We start from the raw sequence: 11,230 nt of genomic DNA on the forward strand, positions 1-11,230 counted from the left end.
ACCGCAGCTACGGGTGGCTCGTGGATGAGCTAAGCCACAACATCGGTACCCACCAAGTGCACCACTTGTTCCCGATCATCCCGCACTACAAGCTGAACGAAGCCACGAGCCACTTCCGCAAGGCGTACCCGCATCTCGTCCGCGTCAACACGGAGCCCATCGTCGGCGCGTACTTCAAGACGCTGGATCTGTTCGTCCGTCACGGGAGCGTGCCTGATGACGCCGAAGTGTTTACGCTGGGTGCGCAGGCCAAGGCGGCCAAGAAGGCATTGTAATTTCAATCCAACCTCGAGCCTTTTTCTCATGCATAGACACGGCAATGTATGGTGGTTTAGTTTTGCTTGGTTTAATCACTCTATGGTTGCATTTGACGTCGCTACGCTGGGATGTCTTCCATCTACAGATGAGTGTGAGTACATGTCGGGGCTACAACGATGGATGGCGGCATACCTCGAAGCGCAGGTCGGTGAGGAGCTCGTTGATGCGCTCGACGATGGCCGTGTGGGTGGCTTGCATGGACGCAATGGACGACTCAAAGATGGGGATCGAAGAGTCGTCGGGGTCGGCGGTCACCTGACGTTTGAGTCGCATGTTCTCTAGCAAAAGCGCCGATGTCTACTGACTTGGTCAGTGTTGTGTACACAACGTATTCATGAAAGGAGTCGACGAACCAGAAGGAGTTTCTCCTTTTCTTCATGTTGAACGTTGCGCAAGATGGTTGGGATCGATGGCGCCACTGGCCTGGCGCGGAGGGCGCGCTACTTTTTGTGAGACGGGTCTTCTTGGACATGCAAAGATGTACCTCAATGGCGTTGACTTGGTTGCTAATGGAAGAGAACTGTTTCGTGATGTCTTGCGCTACCAAAGCCAAGAAGGTTATGAGCACCTCGTCACGACGACCAAACGTACAGAACAGCGGCAATGCGTCCGTGAACATCAGCTCGAGAAACCCCCTATGGCAAACATGCCATCAAGTACGCCGTTCATGCGAAGGGAAGGAGTACTTTTCGAACTGCTGGTACACGAGTACACGCTTCTCTTGGCATGCGTGGAACGTCTTGACCAGTTCGTATTCTGACATGGCCTCCAACTCCGGTTCCATCGTGGAATTCTCGCTGGTGGCATCGACTTTGAGATCCAAGCATCTACTTGCGTTCTCTTCTACGCACGCAGCGTGATGATGGTGGTGTCCATCTTCACCTTCATGCGTATGTTTTGACCCGGCGCGCGCGTTCAATATGTCCAAGCATGCGTGGACGTTCATGTTTGCTTCCTTTCCAGCGGTGGGCAGAGCAATCCTCCGGATAATGATCCGTATTATCCGAAATACGTCGGCCTTTTTCATTGCGATGGGGCAATCGAGATTCACATGCGAGTACTGCCAAAAGTCGTTCACGGACACGTCCGAGTCGCGGCGGCGGCACACTCGCGGCCGACTCCACAAGATGAAGGTCAAGGAATGGTATGACCGCTTCCAGCGTCCAAGGACATCCGTCTCATCCATGCCATGGACCACAGTTGTCAGTTCGACCTCTGGCACGACCAACGACTCGTCCGCCCAACCACTTCTCCTCCCTCCATCCATGGTGCCTGCGCCCCCGCAAGTGTTCTCCCACCACGGCCTTGCGGACTGGGGATGAGTAGTAGTAGATATATCCACACCACCATGATACACGTTAACAATAATGCCCCAAGTGGCCTCCAACTAGTAGTACTACGTTGATGTTGTCCCCGTGTCTTTTAACTACCTATGCATGTCAAACTGCTTGAGCGGCTCGTACATTTGCCTCAGCGCGAGCGTGGCCTCTTGTGTTTCCGGAAAGAAGCTCAGAAAGTACCCGAGCTGGCGCGTCCACGGCAACAGCAGCCTGCGCATGTCGAGGCGTTGGTTGGCGAACGCGACGGTCGTGGGCGGGAACGAACCGTCCACTCGGGTGCTGCGGTTGAAGATGGCGCCAAACACTTCATGGCCAAACACGACGCCGTACACGAGGTCGGCCAGCGTGATGGCGTGGCGGCCGGCGCTGCTGCGGATCCCGTACCAGATGAGTTCGTCTGTGATGTAGTAAAAGTCAAAGTACAGGGCGCGGTATGCTTGGGCAAAGTTATCTTGGAGCAGGTCGCGGGCGTGGGGCGATGGATGGGGGCGGGGACTCACGGGGAGCACATGGTCGATGGCGGTTTCGAGGTCGAACAGCATGGCCGTCGCATCGTGTTCCGCCGTCAGCAGCGCCATCGCGAGCCACTTCCAAAACCCGTTGTACTGGCGCAGAAACTTGGCGATCGTGTCTTCAAGGGTCGAGAACGGGTACGATTCCCGCAGCTGCGGCGCCACGTAAAAGCTCGACGTGTTGCTCGGCGTGAAGCTCAGAGACACATGGTAGTGCTCGGCAAACTGCTTCATGTTGTAAAATGCAATGTGCTCCTTCACGCTGTGCTCCCACTGCTGGCGGTTCTTTCGGAGCAGCTCCAGGTTGGGCCGAATCCTGAACACAGCCACGTCGCTCGGCTCGAGTTTGACCATCCCGGTCCACCCCTCTCCCGCTGCCTCGCACGTGCCCGTCGCCGCGCGGAAAATGTGATCCGTCGCCACATCGAAGAACATGCTGTCGTTGCGGATCGCGACGTGGGCGTTGGCAGTCTGCGTCGCGTTCTTCATGACGAGGAACTTGGCGTCGATCTCGCCGCCGTCGCCAACGAGGACGCTCTCGGGGGCCATGAACCCCATGCCAAGGAACGTCGGCTGCGATGGAAAGTACGGCGCGGCGGGTTCGTGGTAGCTCGCGGCGTGGCCGGGCGTGGGCTGATGGCGTGCAATGTGGAGGTTCACTTGGGGGTAGTTGCAGATTGCTTTGAGCAACACTGTCTCACGAAAGTCCTTGACGAGGCGGCAGTTGACGTACACTTCGATGTTGCGCACCCAGCTGATCGTGGGCGCTTCAGGCGTTTGGGTGCGCGGCGCCGGTCGAAAGTTGAGGAATACCTGGAGACGGGCATACGCTGCCAAGGTCACGGACGAGATCTCGTTGAACGAGTTGGGGGACATGGAGAACCCGACTTCGTGGGCGCGGCCGTTGCTGGTCAGCATAAAGTCAAGCGAGAGGCCGCTAAAGTTCTCCAGCACGAGCGAGTGGTTGTGGTACAGTTTATCGTAAAACACATCGCCGTACTCGATCTCAAGTTTGCCAGACGTCAGGCCCCCCAGCAGATCTTCGCTCGACTTGCGGCGTTGGCGCTTGGAGCTTGAGTAGCACGACACGAGTACCCGGAAGAGGTTGTCGGAAGCCTTGGACATGGCCCGGACGGCGTTGAGGTCGGCGATCACTTCCAACTTGACGCGCACGAGCTTGAGGTCCCTCGGGTTGGTGCAGTTCTCCAGCACGACAAACGTCGAGAACACGCCCACGACGTCCCGCACGAGCCGCAGAATGATGGTTTGAAAGCTGACGATCGTGCCGTGCGTGCGGCTGAGCTGTAGCCACGCCTTGGCGTTCGCATCCGCCAAGTACATCCGGTACTCGACTTCCCGCTCTACGTGGAGGGAGATCTCCCACTCGACGTCGCCGCCGCTGCGCACCGTGTGCTGGCCCACGTCGATCACGTACAGCGCGTTCTCAAGGGTCGAGTTTTCCGCGGGGGTACACCCCCGCAACGTGATAATATCAGACGATGAAGAAGACGACGGGGGGCAGGACGTTGTCGTCGTGGGGGACAAGGGGGAGAGATCGTCGCCGTCATCTGCACCAGGTCGTTGTTCAAAGCTGGAATCGTCGCCGAGAACGGCCGGTGTGACGGCGGTCGTCGTGGGGACTTTACACGGAGGTGCCAACATTGCCGACGCCCGCGTGCTCTGGTCACTGGACACGACCAGCCCAGACGACCGGCTCTGGGCCGTCGATGCCACGACGGTGTTACTGCTTCCCGATTGGCGGGCCTCGAATGACTCGTCGTCCAGGTCCATCACAATGTCGACAGTCACATGGGACTGATCCTTGTCGCGCACAATCACTTGCATCGTTTTCACGTCGCTCCTGTTCCCAAGGGAAGACGCCCCAACTTCCACGGCGATCTGCATCGACTCGCCAGGCAGAATGTGGCCGTGGTCGGGGGTGCACTTGGCCACGAGGGTATCGTGCATGTCACTACCTCCATGGAGCCGGAATCGACTGGTCACAAATCGCTTGGACGTCGACTCGATGGAAAACACGAGCGGCGACGTCGTCGATGGGTTCTGGATCGTAAACGAGCTCAGCTTGGGGAGTACTTGGTAGGCGCGGGGGGTCGCGTGCGGCGGTTGCTGCTGCTCGTGGATCGCCCTCGCTTGAAATGACACTGACGTAGTCGACACGGTAAACGTCTGGCCGAGTGCAAAACTTCCGTGCAGGTCAATGCGCCCCGAGCACGACAGCACCACGTTCGAGCAACACGCCCGAATCGACACGACCCCCCACGGCACAGCGTCGTCGAATCGACTCGATGAAGCCGCCGCTCCGTTACCGCCGCTGCTGGTGAACGAAAACGGCCAAGTGGCCCCCCGCGACGCCGCCAACCGACACATGATGCGGACGTCCACGCGTTCCCCGGGCGCCAACGTCAGCGCCGCCACCGGAGTTTTCGACGACCGCGACACAATTTCCAGCTCCACCAGTCTAGTAGAAGTACCATCATGCCCATGGTTATGATTCGTGTGGCATCCATCCACAAGTAGGTGGGGGCTTCGATCTAACTACTACTACTAGTATACTCGTACTAGTATCTACTACTAGTAGTAGTACTACCAACTACTACTACGTACTGTTTGAGGTGGGCAAGCGTGTCGCACTGGAGATGGATGTCGACGCTTTCATCAAACACGTTGACCAGAGTGCAAACGAGCCCGACGGACGACGTGGACGGCGACAAGGGCGCAAAGTACCCGACGCTGGTCTCCATGGGCTTGGACGGGTTGAGCGCCGTCGGGTCGAGCGATACTTCAACGTACTTGGCAATCACATGCACATGCACGACCACACGCTCTACGTTGTGCGGGTTGTGGGCGTTCAAAATCGACACACTCAGCTCGTGCTTGCCGGCCGTGAGACACTAAAAGAGGGCAGCTCAACCACCAACACAGTCGGTTCAAGAATGACGCTAAGTATACGCGTACCTCTGGGAGACACTCGATTTCCAGCATGGCCGAGTCATATCCGTCCAATTCCCACGCCACGGGAGCACACACTCGCTCGGCCATGTGCTTTAGGGGGGGGATGTGCTGCAGAGGTCTGTCATGCCACGTCGCCTGCGACGACCGCGCTTTGCTGGCACCTCGAACGTCCACAAGGCGAAAGCAAGACGGTAACGCGCCCAAGTAAAACAACCCTGACAGTTCCGACAGGTTCTTCACTTGGATCTCAAACGTCTTGGGCTGGCCATACCCGAGTTTACCCAGTGACAGCGACGGGTTCACGACCGAGAGCTTGGACTCTCCGAACGTGCCCGACACGTGCATGAGCCCCAATGTCGTGGCCTCAGACCCGTCGTCGTTGTCGGTGTCGTCAAAACTTTGCAGCGCCACAAAGCCATCCACGGGGATCGTGCGGCCCGACTCAATCACGTCCAGCGGCAGCGACGGGGAGCTCGCCACGGACGCGAACGAGACGGTCAGCTGCACGGTCGACTGGGGCGGACACGTCCCGACGTCCCCATGGTACAGCATGTGGTGGTTGACATGGTCGGCGAGGACGGGGGATGCTCGGTCGACGGACACGAGTTCCCGCGCGTTGTGGCCATCGATGGTCATCGCAAACGGGTGATTGGCCACTTCGTTCATATCCTGCCACCCAAACTGGAGCGGCAAGTTGCTCAACGGACGCAGTCGAAGGACGTCCACAGACCGATTCGTGACAAAGATGGTGCGTGGGACGGAAGGGTGGAGATAAATCCGGTACCGCCTCCGGGTGCACGTCATGATGTGTGCCTCTGACGGCGTCGTTTGGTGGCCAAAGAGGTCGTCGGCACGGAGGAGCGGGAGGTTGCCGAAGCGCACGACGCTGCCGCCACTCGCCCCGGACGTGACCGACACCGTGCCATTGTCCACAAACAGCACCACGTCCACGATATTCACGTTCATGGGATTGAACACGTTTTCCACAACAATCCGGCGCCGAAAGTACCCGTGGGTGTACGCCATCACGCCAAACTCGATCTCGCCGCTCTCACCGGGCGGGATGTCGCCCTTTTCGTGGCGCAGCGCGACGCGCAAACTGCCGTCGTCGTCCGAGTACGCGTCGCCGTGGGTCACATGCAGGCGGTACCGCAGCGGCAACGACTTGCTCCAATTGGCCAGTTCAAACTTGCCTTCGTGGACCTTGCACCGCGTGAGCCGCCCAACGTTGGCTTCAGTGCCAAAGTCCAGCAAATGCGACGACACACTCGCCAAGCTGGCCCCGGCCACGCCCACAAACTTGACGGTAAACTCGGCGGCAAGTGTTCGTTCGTACTCGTCCTTGTCTCGGTGCAGCTGGATGCGGATGCCTCCAACCAGGTCTCGCGCGACGCCCGTCTTGAACGCGTCCGCCGGGAGCCGCGGCCGAAACGCAATGAACAGGTCGAGACTCTCCATACCCGGGAGCACGATGTTGGCTGCGTCGTGCTGCAGCGCCGCATCTTGGTACACGTAGCACTGCGTCTTCAAGTTGGACGACGCACTCAGCAGCAGCGTGTCCGTCACTTGCGATACAAGCGTTAGCTTTCGGATCTTGCTAAACTTGGCGTTGGCTTCGTCGCCGCTCGTCACGTAGCACGGCCCAATGTTCAGGTCCAATAGCTGGCCCGTCATGTGTGGATCTAGCTCTGGAATCCGGACGTATACTGGTCGCGTGACCCGCACAGCGACGCCAAGCGTGGTAAAATCCAGTTTGTCACTCAAGTTCCTCACTAGAATGTGCTCGGACCGCTTGCCAGACACGAGGCCGGTGTACGTGAACCGGATCATGGTCGTGCCCGAGGCTTCGATGCGTCCGGTGGCGTTGTCGATGGCGAGCTGGCTCGGGTCTTCCGAGCTCACCAAAATGAGAAACTTGATGGCGTGCGTCGACACGTTGCGAATGTAAAAATGTGACGCCGTTTGGGAACCCAGCTGCAGTTCGCCCAAATCGATGCGTTCAGAGTCCACTTGGAGGGACCGTGGCTTGGCTTTGACGACGGCCACGTCCAGCACGGACGACACCACCGGACCAACCAAGCCGCTAGTACTACTAGTACTACTACTGGCAAACGCGAGGTGGCCCGCCGGCAGGTCCGCGTTCGGCTTTGTACCAAACACATCGACCGGTAACACCCGACCAAGCGGCGCACTGGATCCCTGGCCACACTTGGCCGAGAATGACCACTTGAACAGCACTGTAATCGTTGTATCAGGAACCAACGTCAGCGTAATCGGCAGCAGCGACGTTGGTCCTTCTTGGTCGAGTACTTGGGCGGAAAACACGATCAAGTCCTGCAGCAGGTCGGCGGCCAGCCATCGCAGCTCCACCTGCACCGGTTCTCGCACGCGCAGCTGGACGCTCCACCCCGGCGTATCGCAAGGTGCTTCGTCCACGGGAAGCAGCAGCATGTACCCCCTTGTACTCCCCAGCTGGTCGCAGTTGAGGTCCACACTTAACGCGTGGAGGTTGTCAGCTTTGTGTCTGAGGGATGGCAGGGGCGGCAGCAGCGTCTTGTGGGTCGTGCGGCAGTACGCTGCCTCCCCCGCCGGCGTGCGGAGGTACACGTCGGCTTTGTACTGGAGCTCCTTCATCACGTCCTTGTTCTGCTGCTCGTAAAAGAGCAACTTGCCGTGGCCAAACACGGGCACAGCCCCAAGGGTCGACGTCTTTCCCTTGCGATGCCGTTGGCCGCGGTGCCGGATGCTGGGCTTGGGGGCGTGCGTTGTACCCGGAGGAGGGGTCGCGGTGTCGGTAGTCGCCGCTTGGTGGAACGTCACGTCGCCGACGATTCGACCCGTCGCTTCGGGCTCCAACGTAAAGTGCAAAATGTTGACCTGCGTCGGTGCCCCATTGTTCGTGTGCAGTGCCGTGAGTGATTTGTGGCGGCTATTGCGGCGGGCGTTGTGCTTGGATTCGGTTTCGCTCTCCGTGTCGCTGTTGCCGCTGTCGTACGAGATGGCTCTGGCGGCTGGCGCGACTTCTTCGCCGCTGAGCAGGGCCTTGACGTGGCTAATTTTCGAGTTGAGTTGGTTGATCTTGTCGTCCTTTTTCTTGGTCATGGCAATGCGCAGCTTGTGCTCGAGCTTTTCGAGCTCTTCGTCAAGCTTCTTCTCTTGCGCTTGCGTGATGTTGGCGGCGGGGACGTCGTCCATGGAGAACTGAAACGTCGGACGCAGCGACGGCGTCGAGAAGCCCGCGTCCACTTCGATCACGTACTCGCGCTTCTTGCGGCTCATGTTGCGGATCGTGACTTTGAACACGTCGCTCTTCTCGCCCACCAAGCACGTGCCGACGTTGACGGGTTGGCCGGCCTGGGGCAGCTTGAACGTCTCGCGCTTGACGACTTTGGCCTTGATCGTGATAAACACAGAGTTGTCCGTGTCCTGCACGTTGAGAATCTTGAGCTTCTCTTCAAATGGGCCGGCGAGCGTCGGCTGAAATTCAAAGTGCACTTGGCGGGTTCCAAATGCTTTGATCACGCCCTGCGCGCCATCCTTGATCTCGACGAACCCAGATGAGATGGATCCGGTCTTCTCGACCATGTAAATCAGCGGAATCGCCGACGCGTTATGGATCAGCACCTTCTTGGAGCTCTTGGAGAAGGTCGTGATGCGGCCAAAGTTGATGTTCTTTTGGTTCACGTTCAACACGCTGCGGCACACGCGGCTCTTGAGCAGAAGTTCGCGCACGGACGGCCGCGTGTCGAACGGATGGTGTACGTACGCGTCATGGTTGAGCTTCCCGATCGGCTTGTTGCCGCCCGCGGGCAGTGTGATGTACACTTTGAACTTTTCCACGCGGGTCTTGTCTTCGACCACGTCGCCCCATTTGGGGGTAAACACGGCTAGGATTGGAAACGACCGCTTGGGTGGAATGCGGAGGTTCCACTCGGTAGCCGTGGAGATGGGGACGATGTGCTTCTCCAGAACAAGCGCGTGAAACCGCCGGACGCGCTCGCGGACCATGGCCACCATCTCGTCTTCGTGGTCCCACCGCCAGTTCGAGTCAAACAACCCAAGCACCTCGTGCATGTCGCTGGGTACGCCAGGGAGGTAGGTAGTGTCCACGTCTTTTTTCGGCTGGACCAACGACGCGGGTGCCGGTAGCGTGAAGAGGTCGTCTACGAGAACGGGCTTAGACCCTTTTCGCTTGAGAATGTCTGCGATGCGCGCCGACGACGTCAACGTTTTCGGCTTCGGAGCGAGTTCTGACACACACCCAATGGATCGCCGCCGACGGAGCGCGGCGCGTTTGCCCCGCACGTCCTTGGATGATGGCGGCGGGAGGTTGACCATGGACGGCGGGGACACGAGCGACGACGTGGTGGGGGTCGTGACCAACTTGGTCGTGGCATCGGCGACGCAGTACAGCTGGACGCGCGAGAGGTCGCTCGACTGGATGCGTAGGCGCAGAGGGGCGTGCGTGATGTTTTCCAACATGAATACCTTCATACCCATCGAGTTGGCGGCCACGTGTTCAAAGTTGAGAAAGGCCGACTTGGACGGGGTCACGAGCTTGTAAAAGAGCGAGTGGTAGATGACATGATGGGCGTCCATGTTGCTCGAGCGCACGCACACGGTGGCGACGTTGGCCTTGTTGTTCAAGTTGACCACCGACACGACGCGCGAGTAGCTGGGGTTGGTTTTCCGCGGAATGATCTCGATTTTGAGCTCGACCGACTGCTTGGGGCCGAGCGTGATGGCGTCGTTGGGTGCGGTCGAGATGACCTTGGACACGACCGATGGCTTGACAACCGTCGGGAGCTCCGACTGGTTGGTCAGTGTCAGCGAGCTGCTCTTGAACTCGCCAATGTTGCAGTCCCCCAAGTGCAGCGTCGACGGCGACAGCGTCACATAAGACGTGCACGTCCGCGCACCGACCATGAGGCTTTTGCCGAGGCTGCGGTCGTACACCCGTTGGGAGGACCCTCCGGCCGTCCACCCGGACCCGCCGCCGTCGATCGTGTAGCAGCGAAAGTTGAGCCGAAAGCTCTGCTTGGTCAATCGACAGCACTTCAGTGTGTCGTCCATGGCTTTCAGTGGCGGACAGTACCACACGAGCACGGTGCGTTCGACGCCCGGCGGCAGGTCCAGTGCCTCGACCAAGTAATTGTTCATGTGGTCCGCTGATGCCGCCGATGCCGCTGCCGCCGACGACGCGCCTTTGAACGTTCGACTAGTTGATCCTCCTTGAATATGCTTCTTCTTGGAGTAGCGTTCCGGCGACGAACACACGCTGGCTCCACTGCTACGTACAATTGAAAGGGTCAACAGTGTGATACAACACATGGAATACGGATGGACGCATACCTCTCGACTCCGGATTCGACCAAATCCTTCATCCGAGACAGCCGGTGGGGTCTCTGCTTGGCTCGCGTGCGAATTGAAAGCGCCAACGCTTTGCCGTCGTCTTTCGGTGACGTGGCAACAGGCACGACGCTGCTCGTCGCCTGTTTGTCCCCGTCAAACTCCATGTCGTCGTCAATGTCGTCGGCTTCGCTGAGCAATTGGTCGTCAAACGATCCGCGTTTACGAGGCGTGTAGAGCGCCGACTCTTCGTCGTGGAAGTCGCCGTCTTGTTCGTCGGGCTCGTCGTCGCTGTCGAGCGTGCCTTCCCCGATGGTCGGGGACGAAGGCGGCAGGGCGGACGGAGAGCCCCCCCCCGTCGCCAACATCATCGTGCTTTTGGACGGCGACAGAGGCGGCGACAGCGACAGCCGGCGGTCGCCTTCACAAGGACTCAGCGGCTCGTCCAGACTGCCAAACCCCATGCGCGACCGCGTCGACCGCATCGCATGGCGGTTCGTGTGGGCGAGTTTGAGCTCGAACGTGACTTCCTTGGGCCGATCACTTAGCAGCTCAATGTGCAGCGCCGCCTCGGTCATGTTCTTGAGCACGAGCACCTTGGACGTGGGAAACCCCGTGTAGCAATCCCCAAAGTCCAGCAGACCCCCCCCCATCAAGTACGATCCATTCGGATCCCGAATCGACAGCCCTTCCCTACACCCCCACAAACCAGTCGTGTCAGCCATATATATATATATA

At 59.1% G+C, this 11,230-nt stretch overlaps 4 protein-coding genes across 5 annotated transcripts in view; 2 read left to right on the forward strand and 2 right to left on the reverse strand.

Annotated features, from left to right (window-relative positions):
• The window catches only part of H257_04382 (hypothetical protein), a gene marked incomplete at its 3' end in the record, with an annotated part of 4,857 nt that extends 4,582 nt beyond the window's left edge, over positions 1–275 (forward strand). Inside the window, exon 2 of the mRNA XM_009828863.1 lies at positions 30–275. Within this exon, the coding sequence (XP_009827165.1) occupies positions 30–275 (246 nt within the window). The remainder of the gene's footprint in view (positions 1–29) is intronic.
• Positions 260–1,303, reverse strand: H257_04383. Of its 2 annotated transcripts, XM_009828865.1 has the most exons (6): positions 1,005–1,303; positions 910–953; positions 803–858; positions 672–758; positions 451–615; positions 260–397 (listed from the first exon to the last, which is right to left on the reverse strand). In XM_009828865.1, the coding sequence occupies exons 1-6, from the start codon at positions 1,262–1,264 to the stop codon at positions 377–379; spliced, it is 633 nt and encodes a 210-aa protein (XP_009827167.1). In that variant the 5' UTR covers positions 1,265–1,303; the 3' UTR covers positions 260–376. The 2 variants fall into 2 exon arrangements, with proteins under 2 accessions (XP_009827167.1, XP_009827166.1); XM_009828864.1 differs by having other exon boundaries at positions 803–953; positions 1,005–1,294.
• Positions 1,304–1,332: 29 nt separating this feature from the next.
• The window catches only part of H257_04384 (hypothetical protein), an 11,574-nt gene continuing 1,676 nt past the window's right edge, over positions 1,333–11,230 (reverse strand). Inside the window, exons 3-6 of the mRNA XM_009828866.1 lie at positions 10,496–11,185; positions 5,147–10,433; positions 4,796–5,082; positions 1,333–4,649 (exon numbers count right to left, since the gene is read on the reverse strand). Of these exons, the coding sequence (XP_009827168.1) occupies positions 1,745–4,649; positions 4,796–5,082; positions 5,147–10,433; positions 10,496–11,185 (9,169 nt within the window). The 3' untranslated portion in view covers positions 1,333–1,744. The remainder of the gene's footprint in view (positions 4,650–4,795; positions 5,083–5,146; positions 10,434–10,495; positions 11,186–11,230) is intronic.
• Positions 1,350–1,718, forward strand: H257_04385 (hypothetical protein; the record flags this gene model as incomplete). Its single annotated transcript, XM_009828867.1, has 1 exon — positions 1,350–1,718. One exon carries the CDS (start codon positions 1,350–1,352, stop codon positions 1,638–1,640), a length of 291 nt encoding a protein of 96 aa, XP_009827169.1. The 3' UTR covers positions 1,641–1,718.

Source organism: Aphanomyces astaci, assembly GCF_000520075.1.
Source record: "Aphanomyces astaci strain APO3 unplaced genomic scaffold supercont1.7, whole genome shotgun sequence".
Lineage (NCBI taxonomy): Eukaryota > Oomycota > Saprolegniomycetes > Saprolegniales > Verrucalvaceae > Aphanomyces > Aphanomyces astaci.